This window comes from Streptopelia decaocto, assembly GCF_964273445.1.
Source record: "Streptopelia decaocto genome assembly, chromosome: 7".
NCBI lineage: Eukaryota > Metazoa > Chordata > Aves > Columbiformes > Columbidae > Streptopelia > Streptopelia decaocto.
This window is the reverse complement of record NC_138661.1, coordinates 65,637,841-65,665,330: the sequence shown is the minus strand read 5'-3', so window position 1 is coordinate 65,665,330 and position 27,490 is coordinate 65,637,841. Positions and strand designations below refer to the sequence as shown.

Genomic DNA, 27,490 nt, shown 5'->3' with positions numbered 1-27,490 from the left:
TATAAGCAATGATGTGTTCTAATATGCACACAGAACCTGTGCAAATCACATTGATAGCTTTCTGGATATACAGCGTTTAGAGGAAGGAAAGTAAAGATTGCTTTATACACACTGGTTTTGTAGGATTGTTTTTGGTGAGTAAAGTGCACATTTTGCTCTGTGTCTTTTGAGTTTCTCAAAAGGTAGCACATTTTTATTGATTATTTTTAAACATGCTGAGATAGGAGTTTTAATTTTTCAGTAGATTGGTTCCAAAGTTTATAAATATATATACACTTTGTTTTTTTGAAGAGATGCAAGAGAACGTTTGAGCTCTATGATGCATTTCTGAATACTTATTTACACGTTGGCTGTAAATACAACTTTCTTTATTGGGACAAAAGGAAAGGAGATACGTCTGTCACAAGTCTGCCTGTGCCTTAATACTCCTCAGTGCTTTAGAGCAAGAACTCATACCCTTTTAAGATATCTGACTTACCCCACAGAAAGAGATCAAATAATCCGCATTTTCGCGGTTTTAAATCCATAAATCATGTTGTGCTGACATATTTTTGTTCTGTATGCATCTCCATCTGTTCTTGAGCCCTTTTTGTATGTAAAGTTTTAATACCTATCTCCACATTCAGGTGTTACAAGAAAAGAGCATTAAAAATTGAGTCACTATTATCACATTATTATTACTATTTATAAAAATCATGCAGCTACAGGCCTGGATCGAATATTTATTTCTTTGCTCACAAACTGCTAAAGCTGTGTATTATTCAGTACAACCTTCTGTTGCAAGGTCTGGTTTAATAATCTTAGATTATTTTCTAGTTCTTTTGAGTTTAATCTCAAATAAAAGTGGGTGCCTTTTCCCTGTGTGACTTGTTTGAACATTTTTAGGGTTTTTTTAATAATGTCCTGTAATTACATGACAGCGTTGCATGCTTGAAAGGGAATGCTGATGATATTATAATAACTAATATTATTTTCTGGAGATAAAGCTGTAGGCAAGGAAGATGGGGATGAGTCTCCTTGTCAGGGTAATGGGTTTCTTAAACAATTTCTGCAGTGATAACAGCATGAAGCACTACATATTTTTGACAAAGTGCTGGTGATGGTGTGCCTGACCATCTTAAGAGTATAATTTGAAGTCTGCTGGAATATTAGGTTTATCTGAAAACCTTCTGGATTAGAATCTGTATTTCTGATGGGACTTTGTTCAGAGGAATGTGTGCATGATACTATACCTCATCCTGATCTTAATGAGAAAGGCTTTAGTTTGAAACAAAAGGTTTAATATTTCTACTAATGTTATAATTCTTTATATTCTTGGTGCTACTCAGTATGAACGTTACTCCCTTTTGGATACTGCCCTTTGCAGCTTCTTACGGCAATGGGTTCTGGTCTAATTACAGCCTAAAACTTCAGCTTTCATAGTTTGGCAAGTAACCATGAAGATTCTCATTTTACAGTCTGCCAGAGTTGTTGGGTTTGTTTTTAACGAATAAATTTATGACAGTACACATCACCCTTAAACGTATCTATCACTAGAAAAAATGGAGATTCGCTGGGTGTGAAATGAGCTCTGCGGCCAATTTCCAGTTGCGAGTTTTGGTGTCCAGGATCGATGTGCAAAGGCCAACTAGATCAGTCTGGTACCCAGGTGCTTCAGCACATCCCAGTGTCTGGAATTGCAGAACCAGCTCGGCCTCTGTTGGCGTGAAAAGTAATATGAAAAAAGCTTCATGCACTGTTTTGAAAACAGTCTTCTAAGTATAGAACCCCGTGCACTCAGACTTGAAAATATAGATATGTGCTGATGTACAATGCTGTTACAGATCCAAATAAGTTCTTTTTTAACACTGCTTGTACAGTTTGTTCATATGTAGCTAACTTGAATATCTCTTTGGCATTGCACTGTGAATATTCCTGCCTTAATCACAGAAGTGTTTATTCCCTGAGTATAATAATTACATACTTGCAGCATTTTTCACCCTAAGATTCTTCAAGTACTTTGCTTTACCAAGTGATGTAACACTATGTGGAAGGACACTTGGTCACTAAGCTTGTCTGAAATACAGCCAACGTAGGAGACTTTGGAAATCTTTATTAACATAAAATAGTACCTGTTCATTCTCATTAAATATATGAAAGGTAAAAAAAATCAGCTGTAAAAAGTGCAAGTTAATTCCGAAGTGGCTTGCTAGACAATGTTTTTAGTTGTTTATTTCGTGTACATGTGTAATTGACCAATAATGTGTAATTCTGTGTGTGTTTTTGGCTTGGCAAAATTGCCTACAGATTTCTGAATGGGTATAAGGAATAGCATGGAGCTTTTGTCTTGAAAAACTGGAAAGCTTGATGGTAGTTGTGCAGAATTTGTATGGATGGCGTGCAGGAGTGGGATGCTCACTGAAAGAATTGAACTGGTATTTGTTTGTTGTAAAATGACGAAGTTTATTTTAGCAAAATGTTTAGGCAGAAAGATGATTGTTCAGTGTCTCCAGAATCATCATCAGTATTTGTCACGATCTTTCATTTTTTGATTGTTCAGCAGTACATTTTGCTCCTCCTTTATCTCAATGTAGTAGTAATTACCATTTTTAACCTTAAGCATCTTCAGGATTCTGGGGAATAATCAACACCGCGTGGAATCTTTTCTTGATAGTAGGAACTGTGAGTCAGCAACCCTTTAATTTTTGTAGTTGCAGCTATTGTTCCAGCAGCAAGCTTTACTGCTATTGTCCACTGTTTGTCCAGCTCACGTTTACTGGACTGTGGGAACGGATTAGGGTTTCATGGCTTTTTTTTCCTTCTTGCATAAACTCTTGATCAAAGACATTCCTTGGATGACAAAACATTGTATACTGTGTCACACAGTCCTGACCAGACTGCACGAACAGTAGTTTAAAAACACATGCCTACATTGTTCTCTAAACTGGCTTTTTTTTTTCTGCAATGTATGTGCAGACATTGAATTTTTGAGACCCCATTTACCTCCTTTAAAAAAAAACCACACAGCAGTTATTGTTAATAAGCACTCGACAGTTTCTGAAATCCAAGTTAAAAACCAAATTACTATTCGAAACTAAGAATCGCTATAATAATCTATCACTTTTAAGCAAAGCTAGAGGTTATTTCTGCAGTGTATTTCCTTCTCGGGGAGACCTTGGCCGTGCTGTAGTTACATGCACTGTAGACCTAAACCCACTTGGATTTATGGCATCATTTTATGTGTCGCATGCAGAACACCCAAGTAAGACGGAGAATGATTAGAGCACAATTTGGGAATTCATAACCCTGCTTCACCACAGGTGCATTGTTAGAACCGCATGTCGAGAATCTGGCTTATTATAGTTGTATATCTTTTAAGTTCCCTTATGCAATAAGATGAGGACAAACTTCTTGGAAGTCCAGTAGCATCATGATGTCTCAAACCAATGGGAAAGAAACACATCGTGTTAGTGAAAAATGTGGAAAGACTATTTCAAGGAGCTTGTGATTGTGATTTGACTTGTGATTTGCCTGAAATTCTCCTTCAGGAGAAGCACAGGACAAATGGGAAGAGATCCCTGAAGACACCTTAAGCAGGTTTACAGAGGAATTTAAAAACATGGAGGGCTATTAATGTATTTAGGTAATTGGAAAGTTGTTTGAGGATGAGAGGACACTGGTGTTTCCACAAACATGTGAGGCTTTGCATGTATTTGTTTGACTCTGTTCAGCACTGTCATGCAGAAGTGAAGGCAGATGAAGTTTTTAATTTACATTGGAAAAATATTGTCCGAAAGGGAGGAACTTTTCTGATCCTTTGCAGTCCAAGGGTCTCCATGAAAACAGAAGCTGGGATTGATATGTGGCTGATAGGTATATTGTAAAAGGAACAAAATGCTCATAGTGAATGACTGAATCAGCTACACAAATACTGAGTCAAAAATGTGAAATAACGCTATCTTGTTTATAAGAAATAACATTTACTTTGGAGTAAATAATTGCTGATGCCTTCTGGAAATCTTGGGAAGATGTTATGTGTACATATAAAGAGAACATAGCTATATTTAACAGCATACATAACAGTATATCAGAGCTTCATATTTAAAGTGGCCAGCACCAAATGGAAAGAACTGTGGCCTGCGGGTGTTCAAGGAGCAAAAAAGCTGCTCAAAAATAATACCCTGTATTCAAACAATCTATAGCGATAACATCTAATAAAAGGAGGAATAAAACATCAAAAAGCTCAATTGACCGTTTCAGACAGTTTGCCATCAGAATAGTGACTTAGGACACTGGGTCACTCTTGTCGTAATGCTCTAGTGGGGGTTTAGTGGCCCTTGCTAAATGCTTTGCCCATCTCAGCCCTACTCCTTGAAAACTGGTGCTAATGTTACAAATAACATTCTTAGCGTGAGGAATGTGTAGCTGTCCTAGAGGAGCAGGGATTTAATGGAATATACATTGCGGGTGGATTAAGACAAGCATCACAGGGCAGTCAGGTGGGGTGGATGAAGTAACAAAACCGCACTACTCGGCCACATATAATCTGAAATGTACTTAGCGGGTTGGGAATGGTGAGTGGAGAGCAAGTGCCATTCTGCGATGCACACGCTGTGTGCACAAATCAAAGCCCTAGAGCTTCACCACATGGACCCAGGAGAAGAGTCCACGTGTCAGGTCCTGGCCTGGAGCTTGGCCTGTGCATGTAGCGATTCCTCCTTCGGTTCACTTTCCTGATGGTATAAGATACCTGTACCCGGAGCTCTCTCCAACCCCGCGGGGTTACCCTCTTAACCAGTTACTGCTTTATATACGTGTTTGTCAGCACAAGCACTTCCAGGCCATTCTCTCTGATTTTTCCATATCTGAAGCCAGTTACTGGTGGGGAAGAAGTTCCTGTCACCCTCTGGTCACCCACCCCAACTGTGTTACCAAGTGTGAATTTAGCAACAGTTGCTTAACAAAGTTCTTATTTTGCTTCTTTGTTTTCCAGCTCATGCCAGATTAGTCAGAGCTGAGCAGCTGTAGTCGAGGTCTCATTTGACTGGGCAGGTGGCTTTCAGGTAGGCTTCACCCCTTGACAGACACATTAGCAGGGAAGATTGCACTCTGACTGTCCGGTAGCATATATTTTGAATATGATAGGAAAATAATTTTCTGCTGTAGTCTTCAAGTGAGTGGACAGACTGTTATTCTGGTTTTGCTGGGGATTGCTATATGTTTGGGTTTTTTTAATCGGAAATAAACACTAATTGTTGTATTTCTGCAAGGATATTATCGTAAGTAAGACAAGTAGCATAAGCCATAAAAATCCACACAGGTGGATTTTCTTTTCTCCTTCTGCATAAGAAAGGAGACCTCTCGCAGCCACTAAACACAACCTCCTGTGTCCAGAGAGGTGACTTGAGACAAGTAAAAAGCTGTTGTCGGTCTATGTACGGTAGTGACTGCTCCCGAAAAGTTTGGGGCTATTCTTTGAAGGAATTGATGCTCTGAAGACCACATTAAAAATAGCTTCAGGAGCTCTGTGGTGTGGACCCAGGAGCAGATGTTGCCCACACACTGCGGGTGATGCTCCTGCATCAGCAGGGACCACGCGGAGCAGAGATGCCGCCTGTGAGCACAGAGTCTTTCTGCCAGTAGTTCCCTCTTCAGGTAAGAGCCCTCAGGAAAATGCTGGATGTGAATTCTTAGTGACTTCCCTGAAATAGGAGGCTTTTTAATACAAAGCCTTCGCACAGGCAAGAAGTAGGACACATTAAGTAGGGCTCTGCAGCTGCTAATAGGATCATCAGGTAACTATTTCCATTTTTCCTCTTAAATATCTATTGCATTAAAGAAACAAAGGGGTAACTTCTGCCTTGCTCCTAAATTTGTACACTTTGACCCTGAAGAACAAAATCCGAAGTCTAGCAAGTCTCATGTTATCGGTGCAAACCAGCTGACTAATTTGTAATCGCTTTCTCATCATTTGATTGGAATATTGTGTGGAACTCAAAAGGGGAATCTGTGTTTGCCATGCCAGTCCAGTTACTAGAATCAGTTTTATTTGTGGGATTGTAAAAATCCCATGTTTGTCTGAAGAGATATATTTCCCATAAAATGATGCTGGCAGGAATTTGTTAAAATGCCATCATTTATAGCTTTACTGCCTTTGTCCCATTGTAGCTTTTCAGTGACGTTGCCAGGAATCTTTATTAGGGTATCGAGCCTCCATGCCTGGGTCATTCCTATGACTCCTTCGAAATAATAGCTCCAAGCATCACTTTCTCCTCTATCTTCTGGAATTTTCTATCACTTAAAATCCCAGATGCACTTGAATGGAAGTGGATTCCAAGTTTTTACATTTAACAGATCTTGTTAATTCTTTAATAAAGAGTGTGAATTTAAGTGCTCATAAAAGATCCAAGCTTGTCAGTCAGTCTGAGTTCAGCAATGGAACTGAGGGGATTTTTTGAGGGATTTTGGAGGTTTTTCTGTGTACATCTCAATCTGATGTAGGAAAATAGAGTATTTTTCCCTTTAATAAGCTACAGCGTAGCCTAGCTGAACATGCATATTTTTTGCAGCCTATAGTAAATTGTTTTTCTTGCCACATTCTTGTCTTTCTGCCCTTCGCAGTGTGACTAATACTGGCATAGTTCACCCAACATTCAAATTTAGTGGTCTGCGTTTAGAGATGATGTTTGAGAGAAGGAAAATCTAAGTAACAGAGCCAATTATATGTGCTTAAATGGAATGAGGCGTTCTTGACTGAGTCCAGTTTAAGCTTTGTCTTGAGCTGTATTTCAAGTCACTGTGAATCTAGTTCCGATCTTTGGCTGCTATACGAATCTTCCTCAGCGGCCAACCAGCGTAACTTGACCATGTTGAGGAACTCCCCGTTTTAAATGGCATAAAATTATAGACCCCAGGATGTACTGATATTACTTTACCCACCTGATCTGTCGTTTTACGGTAGCCCACATGCTTCAGGTTTCCATCAGAAATGACTGAGAAAACACAAGGTGATAGAAGCGCGACTGGGATTCTTCTGATGCAAATGGTTTCCCCATCTATTAGTAACTGCACGTTTTGTGATGGACTATGTGTTAATCTCAGGAGATTCATTCTTTGTTTCCTTTACCGTACTTACTGCATTGAATCGGTTGTAATGCGAAGTTTAGTCAATGGGAAAACTCTTTGCAAAATCAGAGACAAGCACTGGACGTTTTACATGGATTTTTTTTTTTAATTAAAGCAGAAATATTTTCATAGGGTAAGTAGTCAAATTCATAGGTTAGAAGCTTGACCATCTCCACTAAGAATAAGCTGTTTCTGCTGTGTTCAGCTCTGGTAATAATTAATAATGAGCATCCCCAGTTTTCAGAGATACTTTGGAACGTGACCTGTAACACAGGTTATAGTTACTTCTCAATTTACTTTCTAGTCATATATATATAATATACATATAATTATATATATATGTAATATAATTTCTGTCCTTCTAGGTCTAGTTCTTTTTAATGTATTTTTAATAGGCTTTTACAGTTTTCAGGTTTATTCCTTATTATTTTAGTGATACAATACTAAGATACAAAAGCTGTGCATGAGGGGAAGGAACGGAAAAGCAAGCAGATGAACGTCACTGCTCTTAAACTATCTTCTGTCAAGGTATTCCAGGCCGCAAAACCTTACACTGATAAATAAATAGAAATAAGCATTCTGTAGCATCCAACTCCTACTTTATTATACCTTTTCTGAATGGTATTTTACTCTAATTACCTTCTTTAAAAATACACATCACTGTGACAGGCAGTCACTTACTCATTGCTAAAAACACCTACAGTTTCCTGAAATAACGACAGGAGAGTAAAAACCACAAAGTGCCACGTGGTTTACTCACAGCATCAGGTAGTTCCTACCATTCAGCATTTGTGAAAGCCATTAAAAAATAAATGACAAGAAGCAGACATTGGGTTTTACCAATTTTATTTCTAGACTTTAGTTTTTTTTGCTGGAAACTTCGTCTGTTACAGGTCTGTTGGTGAAAATGTGCATTTCAGACCAGTGATGCCAATAAGTACAATATAAAAATGTACAAATCTGAATTGCTTGCTTACTACAGATTGTTATAACAACGTGACAAATAAAGCATCTCTGTTGGCACTTGAACCCACTTATCTGGATTTGGCCTTTTAGTACATAACAATATTTTAAAGAAATCTGCAGCATGCACTGCCACTCAGTGTAACACATAATAAACCAACGAGCACTAACTTAATAATCATGTTTGGTTCAGAGACACAGAGATGCCACGAACAGAAGTGTTTTATGAGGTAAGCAGTAAAAAATGTTCCTGAAATTTGGACAGAATGTATCCAGTCCTCCTGGGTCCTGCGACTGCTAGTAGCATTGCAATGCTTTATTTACGCACTATGTAGGATCTTAACTGCATTTGCCTCAAAATGAGTTCTAATTCTGTTTTGGTTTAGCAGCATACAGGCAACAGCTAGATTATTCTTCAGCATACAACTCTGTTAGCTGGCTTATTTATGAGATTTACAGGCTTTTTAAATTAGCATTATGCTATAATTAAAAAAAAAAAAAAAAAAAAAAACAAAACACAAAACAAACAAAAAAAACCCCCTAGTATATCATAACAGATTAAACACACAAAGTACTGTACTTAGAGTTCCAGATAATAACCTATCATACCAAATGATGCGTCCCAACTGATGGGAAACCACATCAGGTGGCACACAAGAGTTATATTATAATGCACCTTTCATATATCAACGTGGCTAATAACACAGCTTAAAACTACTATGAGAATAAACCCCAGATCAGACAAAGAATCCAGCTTTATAAAATGTGGAACCACACACAAAAAAAAGGACATTACTTGATCTTCTGAAATGTCTGCTGTTTTTTAAATTAACGCAACCTAGTTGCAAATCGCGAGACCCATTCAGAAAAACGTTCGATGCATTTCCGTTTGCAGTAGAACTATGAGGCACTGTGTACGAACATTAAAACCTGGTCTAGACACGGGTAACTGAAGTATGAGGTATTGTGAAACAGGAACCTTTTTGGAATAGAGCAGTAATCACATTAAGTAAAAACTGATCACATAAAAAAATCTACAAAAAAAAAAATGATGTCAATAATATAATTTTCTATGAGAAAATTAAAACTATAACATGGCAGTATATGACATTGTATAACAAAACAAAAAAAAAAATGATCCACAAAATAGCAGCAAAACACAATGACAAAGATACAGAAAAGCAATGTTAATTTTTTTTTCAAACCATGCTGGGAATTTATCCATAGCAGCTCAATAAAAATGGAGCATCCACTCCTTTTCTTTTCTCTTTTTCTTTTTCTCTTTTTTTTTTTAATTTTAATTTTCTTTTTTCCTTTTTTTGTTGGTTTTTTTCCGTTGTTTTATTTTTACAATCAACACCTTAGCGGCATTTTTCTCACATACATTTCACCATCACATTCTCCTCGAGCATCAACTTCAACAGCTATGTCCACGTCTCTTCAGCTACTTTCTAAAATAATAATAAAAAGATACATAGCCAAGATGTGCAAATTTTCTATTTGTAGCTAAATAAAAAAAAAATGGGGCATATACTGGAATAAGAACTTCTTTCAAGTACTCCAATTTTCATATCTATTAACTATGGCGTTCTTTTCATGGTTAGACTGCTTTTGAAAATGTATAGGAAGGGGCCAAATCGCCGGCTTTGTTTTGGGTTTGTTCTTTGAAGCGTGTCCTTTATTTCTTTAATAAGCTGTGTTAAAACTGCGCCATCAAGGGTAGAAAGATCCTTGTTTTGAAAAAGGGGCGATTGCATTATTTTACAAATCATACTGGCCTTACGAACATCCTCTGCAATAAATATTCTTTTTAGCCTTAACTATAAATTATATATTTTAGTGTTTAAAAACCTTCAGTTGTAAAACATCTAGCGACAATCCTTAAACTATGTGTCCTATACGTGAACCTTTAAGGCCCCTAATTTATAAAGACGAGTTGGCACCAAAGGATTCTAAACTTCAGCTTTTCTATAGAAAAGGATAGGAAGATATCCTGGCAATTTGTGAATGCAATTTCTCTCGCTGGAACACAACCTTCGGCAAAAAGAAGTCACCTCTCCTCTAACACCATAGTTAAATGCACTTGCTTTGCAATTCCAACCTTGCGAACAAGCACTTATGTATTTCCAAACCATTCCATTAAAAAAAAAAAAAGAAAAATAAATCCCACACAATAAAAGAATGTATTTCCTATATCTAATGGACTGAAAGTGCTTTGAATGGAATGGTTTTAGAATATAACAAACAAACAAAGACTGAACTGTGGATTGAACCTGACCATAATTAGGCAGAATATCTGTGGGGTCAGACCAGCATTTTTACACAGGTAACTACAAAAATATGAAGATTACAAAAATATAATATATTATGTCACTATTTCGGTTTCTCTTTATATAATAGAGTATCGTATGAGTAGTACATTGGCCTTTCCCAACAATGCTAAGCTGGAACCCTACAAATGCCTTATGCCCAGGCAATCCACAGGCACAAAAAAGATTAACATATAATAATGCTGCATACTAACATACACTAACTTATGGGTTACGTTAACCATTTATAAGGTGAAGAGGATAAAAAAAAAACCCTAAGGAAATAAAATAAACATTTACAGATGAAATATAAAGTGACTAAATGCATAAGCAAGCAAGATACAGAAAAGCCTAGAACTGCGTTAAAGCTATGCTTTTTAAAGAAAAAAAAAAGAATATTTCATTTACTATCTAAAAACAAAACAAAACAAACCTCTTCTACTTTAAAAATGGTTGGTTGATTTGTTTTATATGTAAGAAATCAAATCTAATACCTCCCCTGGAGACATTTTGTGTGTTAATGCCTATTTTTACAACATACAGACAAGAACACTTTAATATAAAAACTAGTTGATTATTATTGTATAAAATCCTCTATTTTTGTAGCACAAACCCCTGGGGGTAATGCAAATACTATTTTTTTCTTTTTTTTTTTAAGACAGTTTTTGGGGTATTTTTTTGTTGTTTATTTGTTTGAAGTCACAGATGGAAGGGAGACAGAGCAAGAAAAAATAGAACAAGACTGGTTTTCCCTTCTGGTATAAAAATGTCCTGGAGAAAAGGGTTTCTGGCGGGGAGATCCTGCTGCTGATTCCTTCTCAGATGCCCTTTCTTCGTCTGGTTTTCTCGCCAAGCAAAGCCTTTAGCAGAAGTCCTCTTAAATGTTCACATCTCGCACATCGGTAGGTGTGCAGGAAAGGTCTGCTTCATCCTCTACAGTCTTTGTTTCTGAAGATACGTTGTGCTGCTGTGCCTGACGTAGACTGGATTCGAGGAGGGACTCAATCTGTTCTTGGCAGGCTCGTAAACAATCCTAGAGAAGATGAAACGGAAGGAGAAAAAGACCCAAGAGTCCTTTAGAAATAAGATCACAGACCGAATACCGTTTCTTGAAAAAGCAAGAGAAATATAATCAAGTTAATCTGGGAGGACGGCAGACTCAAAGGAGTCTGAGAAACATGGAACAGCGCATGGATTGGACAAGCTACCCCGTTTTCTGCAGGATGCCAACTAGCTCTTCGCATCTTCTATCTAATGGCCAAGGTGAGCATCTCCATAGATGGTCCTCTGGACAAACCGAGGCTGTTTTGGTGTTAGTCTCAGCCCACAGGTCTACAAGTGAATGTGATAGATGCTCCGCTGCAGCAACACACATAATAACTAACCCAGGCAGGACACTGACACACCAAGATGTTCTAGTTTGCGCTACTACTTTTCTGCCCGTGCTGTTAACACTTCAGTTCTGTGTATTTTTTCTACGTCATTGTCCTTTTATACCTTTTGGAACAGTCTGGACAGCAGCATGAATCAATCAAAATTAAGCGAGTGGAACTGCAAAGACATGAAACTGGGCTGGAATCAGTCACATTACAGTCTACTAGAAGTGATGGTCACCAACAGTGATGTTCCCAGGCTGAGTTCCAATAATATAAAGTTCTTAGATGGAAGTGCCATGTATATATTTAGATACACATGCCCAAAGTTGCCTGCAGCTCAAGTTAGCCAACTGATTTCTAACTCCAAAAGCATCTGGACAGAAAAATGTACGGGACTGTATGACTCCAAAATGGAGAGATCTTTCAGAAGCACCACTAAACATCTTTGCAAGCACGCGTTACAAAGGGCTGCCAAGCTTTCAGTTTGCTACCACATTCACCCTGAAATCTCAAGGTGAGATCTCTTTCCCTGCCTTCAAAAGTGTTATCTCGGAGCTGAATATTCAGGAGGGTGCACAGACTTTGGTGTGAATTCCAAGCGTAAAGCAGCCAGCAGATCACACCTCCCGTGGGGAAAGGCAACTTCCCCCAGGCATTATGCTGTAGCGTGAGCAGATATCTCCAATACTTATCGATCCACAGCAATTGGAGACACCCGTTAGCTCAACCTGTTCAACTTTCTGCATTCCTCAGAGCCATTGCAACGCCACAAATGGTGCCTTAAATAGGCAAAACAATCACGCTGCGTTTTGCCAAAATTCCTCCAGCGTGCTGTTTACTCGTATCTTTATAACAAACATCGTAAGCTTTTCCCCAACATATTTAACTCTGTGTATTAAGGACTTTGAAGTTGCCTTTCAGGATTGCCTTTTCTGATTTAACCTATGACATGTGTTAGCCCTTGCGGTGAACCCAGTCTTCCATGATAAATTGCCGTCAAAAGTGTTAGGATGTGCATGACTGAGAATGAATGTTGTTTTCCTGAGAGGGTGACCTGCCTGCTGTTTTCTTTTTTTCCCAGTTTCAATTCTGCCTTCATTCAGAGGCTTCTTGTGTGATCTACCAGCTTTTCACTGATTCCACTACCACAAGAATCTCCTCTGCCACCAATAAGGGCACATGGCATTTGGGGTAAAATAAGATTAGAAACCCAAGCAAACAATTCTCTGCGAGTCCTTTCTGAGAGAGAGGGAGGTTAATCCTACCTCTAAGCAGATCAGACCATCAGTTACAGCTCACTGAAAACACATAACCTATGACCTTTTCTGGTTTAAACCCTAGTGTAATATTTCCTCCTGACAGAGACACACAGCGTTTTAAATGACAAAAAGAAACGCCTCATATCCTGAAGTCATCATGCCTTGGGCTCCGACATACCTCTGCCCTTCACAATAAGGTCTCTGTGAAGTCCTTTCGCCCCTTCTCAACATATGACGGATCAATCCTGACTCTAAAGCTTCTACTTGCAGGTCCTGGGCCATGGACCTCAGTCACACTTGGAATTAGATGTATTAAAGAGCAGTACAGGAATACGGGTTTAGGTATTTTTTGTTTTAAGAATCCAGGCACTTTTGAGGATAATTGTGTTTTAAGAAGGTGGCGTGTTCGGTGTTCCGAACTGAACGCCAACCGATTTCCAAACAAACCCTCTTTTTTGCAGAAGGGGAGCTTGTTCGCTAATTCTTATTTTTTTTAATCCTAACCATTTGCATATAGTGTTTTGGAGCTCTGCAAACTAAAACCATTCGAAGGAATTTCTATAAATACCTATTCTCCCTCTGGAGTCCAGTCATGAATAATTACATAGGGCTATGTAATTTAAAGGTAATTTTTGACCACAGAGTTGTTTTTCCTGCGAGATTCTCAGCGTACAGCACGTTGTAACTGTATGTTTTTAAAACATAATCTTTACCATGTATTATGAACAGACTACATCTTAAACTACAGTTGGATGAACAATATTTTTTAATGCTTTAAGCATTTTTGTCATTTCTTATTCAGATGACTATTAGGTGAATAGTTTGTCTGCGGCACTGTATTAGTTAGCAAAAATAACTGCAAAATATAAAATTGACTGTGAAGAACCTCACCAAAGCTGTTTTCCTTCTCAGTACTTCGCAACGCTCAACAGCAAATCCAAAACTTGAGCGTTGCTCTGATAACTTCTCCCAACAACTTTTCTGCTTCACTACCCAAATTTTCAATGCCCACAGTTTGTTCAAGGTCATAAACCCTTCCTGGATTAATTAAGCTCCTCAGTGAGAGGAGAAAAGAAAGACTCGCTAGTTTAACTGATGTGGTCAAATACCTTTAACACACACAGGAGACATGATCGGACTCCGGGGTCAGATACTAAAGGAAACAAACAACAACAGCACAAAGAAACTGCCTGGAAATGCTTTGTTAGTGCCGGACCTGTCCGGATAACGAGCACATGGTTGAAGGTGCCTCTGAGTAAGGGCAGGCAGACGAATTCCAGTGTTCTAACAGACAGCGTGGAAACCCAATCTAATCTAGTTTAGCAAATTTCTGGCCTGGAAATGAATGTCAGGTAAAATTCAATCTGTTTGGATGATGGGGTCAAGAATAGAATGATGGAAGACAGCCCAAGACTTCTAATTGTGATTATCTGACTTCTAATTACCCCTGATCAAAGGCAAAATGGGAAATTGGACTCCTACCAACGTAAACATGAACCATAAAGGAATTCCAATCAGGTGATATTCATTTTACTTTAGATTCAGCTTTCTTTGAGACTAAAGGTAAAAAAGTGTAATTATGTAACCTGAAATCCGACAGCCCCGCTGCTCTAGCTAATAGATAATCAGGGAGAATGTGAGCCGGGTTCTAACGCACGCTCTTCGTATTTCAAGACCATCCAATATAAAGCGTGTTCACCTCTGTGGTTTGACAAGGGGAACCATCACTGTGGAGTAACAAGCTTCATATACACGGTAGTGAAATGAGATTGTGGGAGTAGCATTTGTAACCAGGGATGACATATCTTATGGGAAATTCTCTATGCAGGAGAATCATGCGGTGTATGAAACCGAGCAGTTTACTCCAAGCAACAGTAGTGAAAGATGCTGTTCCCTTATTCCATTAAAAACACAACATCATACATACACATAGATATAATTTTATGGTGCTTATTTTCTGTAGCAACCTATACAAAAACCTTACTTCTAACTCTAGCTGCTCTAACACATAAATATATTTAGTAATGAAAGCCAGAGGGGAGTTAGTTACTTTTAAAGCTACTAACTTTAAGTTCAGGTCATACAGATTGTGGCCTTGCAGTAACAACAGAAACAAGCAAGAATTCTCCTTCTTGCTAAAATGACTTTATTTTCTTTTAAAAGAGCTCTGTCATCCAACCAAGTCACATAAGGACGTGCTGCTGTTCTCCAAGATGTGAGGGAATCTACTTCAATGCTCTGTATCAGGAATGATTAAATAATGTTGTTTGAATCAGATACTATCAGAAGAGATACTTTTTCCTCAGTACCTGCTTCAAATACCTTGCATTGGATAGTGGCCACCCATACACTGAAATATCTACATTGTTCGCAAACGGACTAAAAGTATTACATTTGCGTGCCAGACCGAGCAGCATTTTATGTCAGCATTTGAAGTTCTTAGAGTATTTAACATTTCAGCACTGGATCTGTATTACTTTAGCTGCAGGAATATAAATGGCAAAAATAACGTGCCCAATAGTGAGGCATTGTTAAGGTGATCAAAATAATAAGCTGAGATACTTGTCAGCAATTGTTTCACATAGTCTATCAAAAGTAAAATATTCTTTTGTGAATAATTATGATGCATTCAGCTTTCCAGAAATCACTCAGTCCTGTCAACAAAGCCCAATTATACAAACCCACTTTTGCAGTGTCTGGACTAGCACAGCTCTCTATGTATTTAAATTACTAACATCTAAAATAATTTAACAGCATCTCCAAGATTCTGCCCGCTAACCACAGAGTTGTCTTTATTTGACTCATTGTCCAGCGCTTGGAGACCTCACAAGAACCTTTTTAAAGCATCTATTTATTGGTCTTCCACATTGTTACAAAACAAAGCTCAACTCTGCCCCAACTTCACACACCATTATGACATGGATCATTGACTTTAGGTCTTCCTTGTCGGCTCCCTTCCTGGCCCATTCACTCATGAAAGGTTTATTGCTCACTAGTTACTGATGTGCATCTCCTGGAAGCTGCGGGGCAAAAGGAGAGTCCTGTGAGGACCATCTACCTTGTCAGAAAGTCGTGGGACAAGCATTTGTTCCGAAAAGGAATTCAATACTGGCTACTGTGCAGGTCTAGCACGTAATAAACCAAATTAGATCATTAGAACTCTTTTAAGAAGGGCTTTTTCACACCACTTGGCACAATAAAAGGCCTCGAGAATGGTCAAAGATAAGGTCAGAGATACCGCGAGGTCTCAGTAACTATTTCCTCATCTTATTTTCAAAGGTTTGTTTTACATAGACCCCTGGTTTCATTACCTACAACCAAACACAGCCTGTGCAACGTCCTAAATAGATGCAGAGTTCCCTTTGCTTTGTCAGATACAAACATCAGCGCTGGATGTGGTAATCACTGATTATTAATGGATATAATGACAGCTAAATAACCAGGACGGACAAGACAACATTTTCAAAAATCCCACTCTGAGGTTTAACTTTATATGGAGATTTACCACCGGGTTAGCTACCGGGCAGCAAGCAGGCGTTCATTCTTAAAACTCTAAGGCAGGAGATGAACCGAGAGAAAAACAGTCACTTACCGGGTCACATTTGATAACTTGTGATAGGAAATGTGTGAGGCATTGATAGGAGAGGAAAGTGTTAGTGTTCCCCAGATGCAGGCCTTGCACAGCCGCTACCACACTGCCAGCCGCGATCATGGAGGGTGGGTTTGAAATAAATTTAATATCTGTATGAAGAAAGGAGAGAAAAAATAAAATAAAGTAAAAGACTGCAATTATTGCTTTAGGAGAAGCCTGCCCATACACATACACTCTTCTACCAGCCAACTACTGCATCCGAAAAGGCAGGGAAAATTGTGAGCAGAAAGGCGCCTCCTGCTCTAAAAGTGTTACAGGTCCAAACCTGTAAACGCTTCTCCACATGAGCAACTGTGCTCGAGTGAGTAGCCCTTCCTAGCACTAAGCCTGCGAGGCCATTCATCATTTTGAGGTATTTTTATCATAAGCAGGGCCCCCGTTCTTCAAATGTTAAATAATGTGAATAATGCCACTGGGGTCAATGGCACCATACATCTGAGAAAACCTGTCCGGATTCTTAAATGTTTCGCGTGATCACATCCAAGGTGCTCGCTAATAAGGAGTCCTTGCGGCCTTTAAAGCAGAAACCTTGGCACTGGCATTCAAAGGAATATAGCTTTAATGAACAACAACATCAACAAAAAGAAAAGACAGCTTAACCCTGTCAGGAGGCAGATAATCCATATTTAAATTAAGGTTTCATCTTAAAAATGCTTTGTCTCAACCTAGTCTCTTGTCAGTGGCTGCCATCCATCCTGGCAACAGGGATTTAATGTAAATGTGGCATAACTAAGTGACGGGGGTCCCAAGAATTGGCGGACAATCAGTTACATTCTGATGTGACACCATGCTGACAAGAGGCTGGGCCCCCTTCCAGACTGCATTGCTGTAGGTCTCTCCACAAAGCCACTCCCATGATTCCTTAAGGGGCTATCTCTGCCATTTAGCATGTTTTGGGATTTTGTTTTGTTTTGTTTTTAATAAGAATAATCCACATTTTAATGCTAAGGCTCTTTCTGCCGAACAGGAATGCGTTTGATCCGTGGCGGTGTACACCTTGGAGGAGAATCAGAAACAAAGGAAGTAAGTGGCACAAGTAAATGTCTAATTTGGTGAGGAAGAAAAGGGAAACGCCACATTATACACAAGAACCTGAGATACATTCCTTCAGCTTTTATCAGAATACGACTTCCTCCGGGTTGAAAAAATATAAACCATCTGTCAAACCCTTGAATGAAATCAAAGGAATGGACAGCTTAGAGGGCTCAGTGGAACAGTTTAAGTATTAAATCATGCATCTCCTTTATTATGATAAAATAACTTTTGTGTAAATGTTTTACCAGGGAAACTAAAGACTTCGGGACTCTATGAAAGTCCTCTCTCTGAATCCATTCATACACCTCTGACACTCCATTGTGGCCCTGACCAATACCCACCTTCAAAGGGGCATTTTGCCCAGTGTTCTATGAACCTTCAAAATTAAACCGATACGATGAACTGTGGCCAAACTTTTGTGATGCGCTGCCAGGAAAAAGGCAAGCTGGGTCTAAAGTCACCTCATTTATTTTACTACGCTTTAAATACTTTCAGTTTATCCCCGTTTCCTAATCTGCCCAGATAAATACACCCACCTTCTCGGAAGCTCCTGTCATTCCCAGAAATCAAAGTAGTCCAGACCGCTTGTGGACACAGCACACATTCCAAAGCCAGTCCCCTAACAGAAACACTGATAGACTTCAGAAATGAGGGATTTCGGTGGGCAAGCATGAATGCCACCAAGATTGGGTTGCCCAGAGGGGTACGGTGGCACCGCGTTCGCGACACTTATTTCCCGAGCTCCACAAACAGAACACGACCCAAAATGTGTCCGTTTAATGAGCCCGTCCTGCCAGGATCACGTTTGGGACGAATATTTGCGTTCTTCTTTTAAATGGAGCAGTAAACAAGAACATGAATTCATAGTCACACCCTCATTCTTTCCAAGGTGGAAAAGTGATAATGAAGTTTAAATGACCAGTTTGCGTCTGTCCCTATAACCACTCCAGACAAGCAGCATGGACTGCCTTTTTGTTGCAACTCAACAAGGAATTATTTGTGGCAGAGGCCACTAATTTCAGCATATTAATCAGGGGGCCCCTCTCGCCTGTAATTGGATGCCCCCAAGTGAAGAGTGTGGCATCATTGTCAGCCTCCATCGCCTCATCTTGCGCTATTGAGCGCTCAGGAACAAGGGGGCTTCGGTGAGATGAATTAGACCTGACACAGCCACAATGGGGTAGGGGGCCCCATCAATTGAAGCACACATCCCCAGTAGCCTATCTGAGACTTCATCCAAAAAGAATAAACAACTTCAGCGTTGTTAAAAAGAGAGAGAGGGAGAGAGAGAGGAGGGGGAGGAGAGAGAAGAATGCCAGCCACCCTGAAGGGAGGACAAAGCAGGCATATAGGCGCTGCAGCGCTTTAAAAAAAATTCCTAACAAGGCGAGTCACCCCTTTTCCTTTTTAAATGGAGCAGCAATTCCATCCGTCTGGAGAGCTGGGGGCTATGAATGAAAATCTTTTCATTGAGGCAAATCAAAACTGCGAACATAAATCACTTGCTGCAAGATGCAACAGGTTCCAACTGGTCGCATACCTTGAGACTTCCAATTTTATAAAGGCCGGAGAATAGGAGAATTGTAACACGCTTGTTTCAAAGGCGGATCGTGCTTTCTCCATCGGAGAGGAGGAAAGCCACAACAATAATAATTGCAATAATAATAATAATAATATAAAAGGAGCCTGGTATGTTTTGATAACCAGAGGAACATAATGAAATGCTGAAGCTCCAATATTTGTTGCTATTCATTGTTATGCTTGTATAGAGCTGCAGTTCTCCCTCAACACTGGTCTTAACTTGGGCCAAAAGAGGCCTGCTTCTTTTTGAGCTCTCCCTGCCTTGCTCGGCCATGCCAAAGCCCCATTCATTAAGCTCAATTATGTCTTAACTTCAAACAACCTCTGGTTTGGTTTTTTTTTTGGTGCTTTTTCTCCCGAACCCACCACAGCACAAAGACATCCTTTGGTGAAAATGGATTTTTCGAAAACTAAACCAAATCAAACAAATCCACTTCTACCAGCCACACAACTGAAGAGGGAGCTTAGGAGGAATTCCCCTCGACTTCACCTTGCGGCGTAACCTTCTCTTTCTGGAGCAACACGCGTAACACTCATCTACAAACACTTCCACAGCCTTCACCTTGGTAAGCCACGATTTCTAAGCAAGAATTATTTTGCTGTCTCTTTTTAGGAGAGCCTCCGTTACAGCAGAGTACGCGGGCTGTGCTTCAAGCAAAGGATAAAATGCACTTGCCCCCGAGGCCACTTGAGCGAGTGTCAGTGTTTCCAGCGGACTTTGGATTGCGCCCCCCAGCATCCAGGCAGCGCGACGCGTTCGCAGGTCCATCCCGGTTCATTTTGGCAACGGGAAAAACACAACGCAACCCAGCGACAGCAAAGCAAAGTCCAGATGCTACTTAAGCCACATGTGATCTTCACTAGCCAACAAAAGAAGTCACGAAGGAAAGCAAGAGGTAGGGAAAAATCCTGACATCCAGAAATAACAATGAAAACACAGAGAGCCTCGTGGCAGCCTTCCTGAGCGCTCCTTCCCCAGGCAATATTCCCAACTTCAGTAGGGAGCTGAAGAGGGCCCCAGTCCTGGTGAGCTCAGCACTGCTTTTTTTAAAACCTAAGTCAAACTCCCAGAACATGGTTCTCATTTACTGATCCATTCTCCAGCTGTGGCGTGTAGCAGCGTTAAATAAAGGCTCTGGATGTGCTTCCTAAAAGAAACATAACAACCCCGACAGTAGATCAAAGTACTGGACTCTTAGCAAGTCTCCAACCTTTGAACTACTCTTGTTTTTATCCCTGTCATTGCCAGCACAACAACCTAGGTTAAACATCCCCGTATCCAAAGGGGAGCACAGGTAGCTGCTCTTTTTAGCAAACAGCCGAGGAAGCTTCAAACTGAGCGAATCGCGCATTGGAGTCGTAGAAGCCTTATCTGGTAGAATCTGGCATGGAGAGTTATGTCTGATTTTCCCAAAATGTTGCTGCAGGTAGTTTGAAGGATGTCTGAAGGTTGTAGCGCTCCGAACACCGAGCATTATTCCAGGCAATCGAATTTACGAACTGCCCGTTATGCTGATGTTAGGCCCAAGATGAAGAGCAATGCCAGTGTTTATAAATTTCTCTTTTATGGCTTGGTCGTTCTATATATAGGCCTTGTAGTAGGGCTGATACTGTGAAATGATTTTTTTCTTCCGAGCGCCTGCAGTCTTCCTTCAATCTCTCTATACCAGATCCATCTCTGGAAAATAAACTACACACCATTAATTTCTGCCATTGGCCACACACATCCCACCGAGGTTTTCAGGTGTGAGTCCCTCAAGTCCAAAGGCAGCCTTGATCTCTTTTTTTAGCACAACTGCTACCGAATATTAACATTTACTAAAGCGCTGTATCTCCTTTACACTGCGTTTTTATCAGTGTCAACAGAGTGTCTGGCATTCCTCGTTACGTGCTACTGCAAAAGAACATTTGCTTTGGCTGCTTTTCCTTCCTTATTCTTTTGCCATTCCCGCATTGGTCTCGCCATACTAAAAGAAAACGTGCTGAACACGTTTGGGTTAAACAGAGGATCTTCCCTCTAGAACTTCTTTTGTCCCCGCTCCTCCACTCTGTCCTGTGGGAACCGCGAGATCTGGAGAACAGAGGGAATTCTTCTGCGCCTTTTTTCTCTTCCCCTCTTGCTGGGGTTCAGCCGGTACACGTACAAACGCACACACACACACGCCACAGTCAACACGGGGACTTCAAAGAAGCGGCGTGCACGCGCGGTGCCCTTGAAACCAAAGATCAGGCCTCTGCAAACCTGGCTTAGCGAACGGTCGGCGCTTTTGGAGGCCGGCCCCGCACATGGCTCCGGCGCAGCACGTGGTCGGGAGGGCGCAGATGGCAGCGCCTGGGTCCTGTGCCAGGAAAGCCGCGGTGCCGCGTGGCCCTCCTCCAACCCACCAGCCACCGGCCGAGGGGGGGAAGAGGCAACTGGAAGGGGTTTTTTTTTAAGAAAAATACCCCACGCAGAGCTATTCACCAAGCAAAATCTCCCTCCGCCTTTAAAAACTGAATGGATCCACGCGGGGAGGGATTCCCCGTAAGCCTTTTGCAGCCCCCACATAAAACGCGGTGTGCGGAGGTAAAGAAATCCTGCCTAAGCTACAAAAGAGGGGGGGACTTCTCCCTCCCTGACAGCAACACATACTTGACTCAGAAGCAAAGTATCTTCTGGAAAAATAAAAAACAAAACCAAACTTACCTCTGCAAAGTAATCCACCTTCTGCAAACAACAAGGGGCAATAATCGGGGCTTAAATTACCTCCCCGCAGCTCTGTGAATTCGCTTTTAGACCAAACAGCTACGGGAAGCTTTACAAGCCAGGGGGTGTGTAGGGGAGCGACGCGCTTTGCTTAACGTGCAGGGCTCATACCTGTAGCGCACAGAGCCACAAAAGTCTGAGCATGTTTACGGATGATCTGCTTGGTGTCCTCTGCCAGAGGCATTTTAGTAAGGAAATGTTCAATGAAATCGTGGGGGGTCATTGCAGCCAGATTCCATTTCAGCTTATTCACCAGAAGCAGCTCCATTTGCTGCAAAGACAAGAGAGGGAGGGAAGGGGGAAGGAGAAGAGGAAGGAGAAGAGGGGGAAATGTGGTTAGCTCCGCTCGCACACGGCCGGACCGGCAGCAGCCGCAGCCGGGACACTCAGCCCTCGGAGCGGTTTTGGGATGGGGACACACACACACACACACACACGAATCCTCCCCCGGCGGATCCCCGGTCGGACGGGGGGTGCAGGGGGGGACCCGCAGTGCGCCCGCGGGGCCGCCAGGGGGCGCCCGCGCCACGCCCAACCGCGTCCGGTCGGGGCCGCTCCGGTTATTTGGGGGGGTGCGGAATTTAGGGGGGGGGGGGGGGGGATGATGCGGCCACCCCCGGTACGGACCGACCCCCGGCCCATCCCGGGCCACCCCCGGTGGGGCCACAGCTGCTGCGGCCACGGGGAGCGGCTCCCACCCGCCGCCGACAGCGGGGCAGCCCCCCCCAGCGTCCAGGGGCTTCCTAATAGGCGCTTTTTGTGTTTTATTATTATTATTTTCCTGAGGTGTTTAAACATGAAATTACCAGTAATTCGTCGGGTCTAATGGAGTTATCTGTATAAATGCACAGTTTTTCTGCGGTCAGAGGAATAGTTTCCTTCATTTTTGAAGCCACAAACATGCAGGTAGCTCCCAGCAGTTGCAATCGGCTTTTCTTGAGGGGTTCGAACGACAAAAATCTGTCCAAATAATTCATAGCCAAGGGGAAAACTTCCTCTTCGCACTTCTGCTCCTCGCAAACCTGCAAGAAGGAGAGAGATCGTTGAAGAATAATTTAATATAGGCGAAAACTGGGCTTGTCCTGTCTTCCCTTCCCCCCCCCCCCCACCTCCCAGGCTTTGCAGGGCAAGGTTGAAAGAGACGAAGGGGGAAATGCAGTGGGGGGAAACGGATAAAAAATGGAAACAGAGAGACATCAAAGAAAATGAAAGAGAAAGTCACGAGTGACAAAGTGGGGAGAAATGTGGCGTTAGAAATCCGCAGGCGATTCATGGTAAAATGGGGGGGAGGGGGGGCATCGAAAAGGAGGTCTGTGCCCATCTTCCAGCCCCTAAGACAAATTTTTTAAAAAGGAAGAAAAAGGAAAACGGAGGAAAATGCGACCCCCCGTGCCTGGGAATGGGGTGCAGAGCCAGGCTTGGCCCCGCATTTATTTATTTCGCTTTTATTTTTTCATCCAATTTGCCGTTGTGCTGCCGATTCCCCTCTCTGGTCGAGACACAAAGGTGGCGTCCAGCCTCATTTCCCCAGACGTCATCTTTTCAAAAAATATTTAAAAATATTTAAAAAATCCGTGGAGCTTTCAAAAAAGGTTGAAAATGAAGCGGCGGGGGTCCTTTACCGAACCCCGTGGCCGTGGTCATCCTGGGGGGCTCCGGGGAAGCCCCCCGAAGTGAAATTCACCGCCTCCCTATTCGCCCTGCAGCACAACCGGGCGCGACATTTCCCAGAGCGAAGCAGGGCGCTGCGCTTTCAAAAATTAATTAAAAATAGATCGCGGGCGCGCAGGCCTTCCGAAAAAGCATGAAAATGTAGCCCAGTCCCTGGGGCTCCCGCTGGGAGCCCCCCGAGACTTGTCCCTCCAGGGGACGAGGCTCTTTCCAACTCGCTTTTCCCAGGCGACGTTGCAGATCGCCGCCGCGCACAAGCGTGCCTTTGAGGGGTGACCACAGCTCCAGCCTCTCTTCGCGCTGAACAAAGAAACTTTCACCCTGCAGCTCCCCCAAGAAACGCCGGAGCCCCTCGGGCCGGTCCCCCTGCCCGCAGCCCCAGCGGGGTCCCCCGGCCCCCGACCTTCTTCCCTCGGCCCTTTCCTCCGCTCTCCCCCCCGCCACACACACCCTTGGCTTGCTCCCCGGGACTTTCTTAATTTTTTCTCTCGATTAATAAACACTTTTTTTTTTTTTCTTTTGCTTTGCAAATAAAAAAGAACAAAGATGGCGCATAACACTGGCACGGGCAGCCACTTGCATACGTGTACAAGGATATTAATTTAAAATAAAATCCCCAGAAAAAATTAACTGGCATGGTTTCCCGGCGCGGCCGGGGGCTCGGGAACCGGGGCCGCTCCTCGGAGGGGGGTCCGGCCGAACCGGCTCTTCCCCGCGCTCCCCTCCGCCGGTACCGCTTTGCCCCGACGGCCGGAAAAGTCACCGGGGCACCCCCGGACCCCCCGACGCGGTGTTACCGGCGGTGAGGGGGAAGGGGGGTGCCCGCCGCTCTTCCGCGGCGGGACCCGAGGATAAAGAAGCGACAAGAACGGCGACAGCGATCGGAACCCCGGTTCCCATCCCCTCCGTACACCCGAAGCCGGAGCAACGTGTGCCGCGCCGGGGAACTGTATTTCGGGAAGGGGGGGGGCGCCGGGAGCCGCAGGAGATGGGGGGGCAACTCTCCGCCTTAATTCATTTCGGTGCCGAAGCTTGCAAAGGAAGAAGAAAAATGCCCCGAAAGATACAAACCTCCAGCATCCAAGTGGCAACTATTTTCCTCATATATGGCAAGATTTCTTTCTGCACGCACTTGAAGTAGGAGACGGAGGGCGAGCAGGTCTCCTCCGCCTTCAGCATGGTCTGCAGCACCCTGTCATTGAGGAGGTTGGCATCCAGGTAGGCTCGTCGGATGGTCTCCACCTCGCAGCACAGCAGCTGATGTTCCATGTCTGCCTCCGTGGTCTCCGCTCAGTTTTTTCTGCAGGAGGGACTGAGTCAGTCGCTCGCTCGCTCCCTCTCTCTTCCCCTTCCAGGAGTCCCTTGGATGCTGCTTCTGCTACTGCCGCTACAGCCCTCTGGAGGCTGCAAAACTTTCTAACTTCCAACAAAACTCTCCTGTATAGTCCCTGTGACGTTACTGTTGTTAAGCAGAGATCAAAGCACGAGAGAGAATGAGAAAGAGAGAGAGAGAGCCAAAAGCAAGGGGCAGAGCCCTAAAGCCATCCCATAGGCTTCAAGTCCTTCCCCTTTGCTTAGCTTATAGAGAGCAGAGGTTTAATGCAAATGCAAATGAGACAAGGGCTTGCTTTCAAGGGCAAGGGAGAGGTGGGGGAAACCCAAATTGTCTCTATCATGCATAATTTTAAAAATGGAGCGAGTTCTGCAATGGGAGCCAAATGATGAATGGGGCCAGGCCACACACAGACACGCGGGGGTATAAATACAAGGAGGCTTGGTCGGTATTATTTTACTGGGGGCGCCGGGGAGGGGGACCGGGGCACGACCAGTGCGTTGCTGTTCCTTATCAATTATTACTATTGCCGTCACTGGTGCATACCTGCCATATCTGTCGCTTAAAAGGCCGCGCTCCCAACCTGAACTCCTGCTCTTTGTAGTCGATCCCAAGGGAAGAAGCTTTCTCCCATTTCCTACTTTTTTCCCAGCCTAGATGGTTTTGCCGCACGCCAGAATTGTAAAGACATTGGGGTCTCCTCCCCATTTGCCAAGATTATGCTTTTTCTCCTCTTTTTTAACGTATTTCTTATAACTTTAAAGGTTTTGCCATCCCAAAGGGGCACAGGGGTGGCGGGGGACAGGGCGCCAGCTCATCCGAGCCGCAGCGGGCTCAGCACCCCACCCCCACTGCACAGCCACCCAGAAAAATATCCCAGCAGAGCAGCAAAATGGTGGCCAGAGCTTCCTCTTGCACCTAAAGGGAGATGAATCGGTGGGGGGGGAAGAGAGGGAGGTGCCGGCAGCCGCCTGCCGGGGCCTCATCCGCCACGCCACGCTGCCGGGACAGCCTGTCCACGCGTGACGCGCAGCCACGGGGCCCCGCCGTAAATAACTCCCGGGATGAACCGCCTGTACCTGAAAACGCTTTGCTTTGCGTCGTTTCTAATTAAAAAGGTCTTTTTTAACCCCCCTCGCTTTCTCGAGGGGATGATAACGGAGCTTGGGGCCTGCTGGAGAACACCGGAGGTGCCACCAATGCAGCGCTGCGCGGGAGAAACGACTCGTCCCGCGCCAAAGCGGCGTGGGGAGAAGCGGGAAGGCCATAAACGGGGGTTCACGCGGCCTTCTGCCCGCTCGCCCCTCAACCTGAGCGCTCGGATTGACCCCAGCCATGGTGTTTGAACATCACCCGGGCGCAGCGCCGTTAGCAGGAACTACCGGTGGTACGGCATCGCCAGCAAGGTCTCCTGGCCATGGAGAACATGCCGTGGAGGCCATGCCATGGTGGACACGCCGTGGAGTCACACAGCATCTCTCCCGCATGACCCGCGGGGAAAAGCAGTGCCAAAGATCACAGGGCATGTTGTTGCACAGTTGCGTGTTTAGGTAATCACTCCGCGTGAAATATCTGCCCATCTTTCCTAGTTCACCGCTTTGCTTGACCATTCGTCTCCATTTTGGCTTCGCCGGCACGTCGGAGGCGCGGGGATCTCGGTTCCCCTCGCACGCCGCAGCCCGTGGGGCGAATCTGGACGGTTCCTCGGTGAGGAAGCTGCCCCATGCCCATGTCCCTCCCTTGTGCTTCCACACACAATTCTGTTTTCACAACTTCAGGTTTTAATTTTTAAGGAAGAATCACGCCACGACGCTGCACTTCCAGACTGGATCGCAGCCTGCCCAGAATGCAAAATTAGGGGGGTCGTATTTAATTGACTTCCCTGCACCTTTCTAGCGAGCAGTGGCTCTGGGGGCGCAGGGACCCCGCTCCCCTGGGTCACACCAGCTCTTTGCCTCCAAACATTTGTCCCCGGCCACGTCGCCCGAGTCACCCGGGCTCCGTCACCCACGCCTCCGGCATCCTCGCCCTCCCGCTTGGGGTGGGCTTGGAGAGAGGGGTTCATCCCCCCCGTTTTAAACCCGAGGCCGGTGTTTCATTCACAGCCGCTGCCGGCGGGCGGGGAGCGGCGCTGGCCCCGGGCCCGGGGGAGCCCCCGGCGGGCGGCGCGGGGCGGCGCGGCCGCAGGAAGCGGCCATTAGCGGGAGCCAATGGGGGCGCCGGGCTGTTACCAGGCGGATCGGGCAGATCTCGGCGCGGGGCTCGCCCGGTCCCGCCGACACAAAAGGGGGACGGGTCACAAGCGCCGGAGCCGCGGCCACCGGGACGGCTCGCCCCGGTGACAGCTCCGCGCTCCGCACCGGGCGGCCCCGCACCTGCCCGAGCCGGGGAAGCGGCACCGCGGTCCCGCCCCCGTCGCTTGGCAGCGGGACGGAGCTGCGGCGGCGCCCGGCGTTACCGG

At 43.9% G+C, this 27,490-nt stretch overlaps 2 protein-coding genes across 5 annotated transcripts in view; one reads left to right on the top strand and one right to left on the bottom strand.

Annotated features, from left to right (window-relative positions):
* The window catches only part of LTO1 (LTO1 maturation factor of ABCE1), a 31,152-nt gene extending 9,058 nt beyond the window's left edge, over positions 1–22,094 (top strand). Inside the window, exons 5-6 of one of the 4 annotated variants that reach the window (XM_082057416.1) lie at positions 17,631–17,681; positions 19,892–22,094. In XM_082057416.1, coding sequence (XP_081913542.1) covers positions 17,631–17,642 — 12 coding nt within the window. In that variant the 3' untranslated portion in view covers positions 17,643–17,681; positions 19,892–22,094. Of the gene's footprint in view, positions 1–4,972; positions 5,120–17,630; positions 18,889–19,891 lie in introns of those variants that run through there. The other 3 variants (XM_082057414.1, XM_082057413.1, XM_082057412.1) reach the window with 3 other exon arrangements.
* On the bottom strand, positions 7,934–25,175 carry CCND1 (cyclin D1). Its single transcript, XM_082057410.1, has 5 exons — positions 24,768–25,175; positions 22,832–23,047; positions 22,137–22,296; positions 16,604–16,752; positions 7,934–11,409 (listed from the first exon to the last, which is right to left on the bottom strand). Exons 1-5 carry the CDS (start codon positions 24,963–24,965, stop codon positions 11,254–11,256), a joined length of 879 nt encoding a protein of 292 aa, XP_081913536.1. The 5' UTR covers positions 24,966–25,175; the 3' UTR covers positions 7,934–11,253.
* Between the last annotated feature and the right edge of the window lie 2,315 nt (positions 25,176–27,490).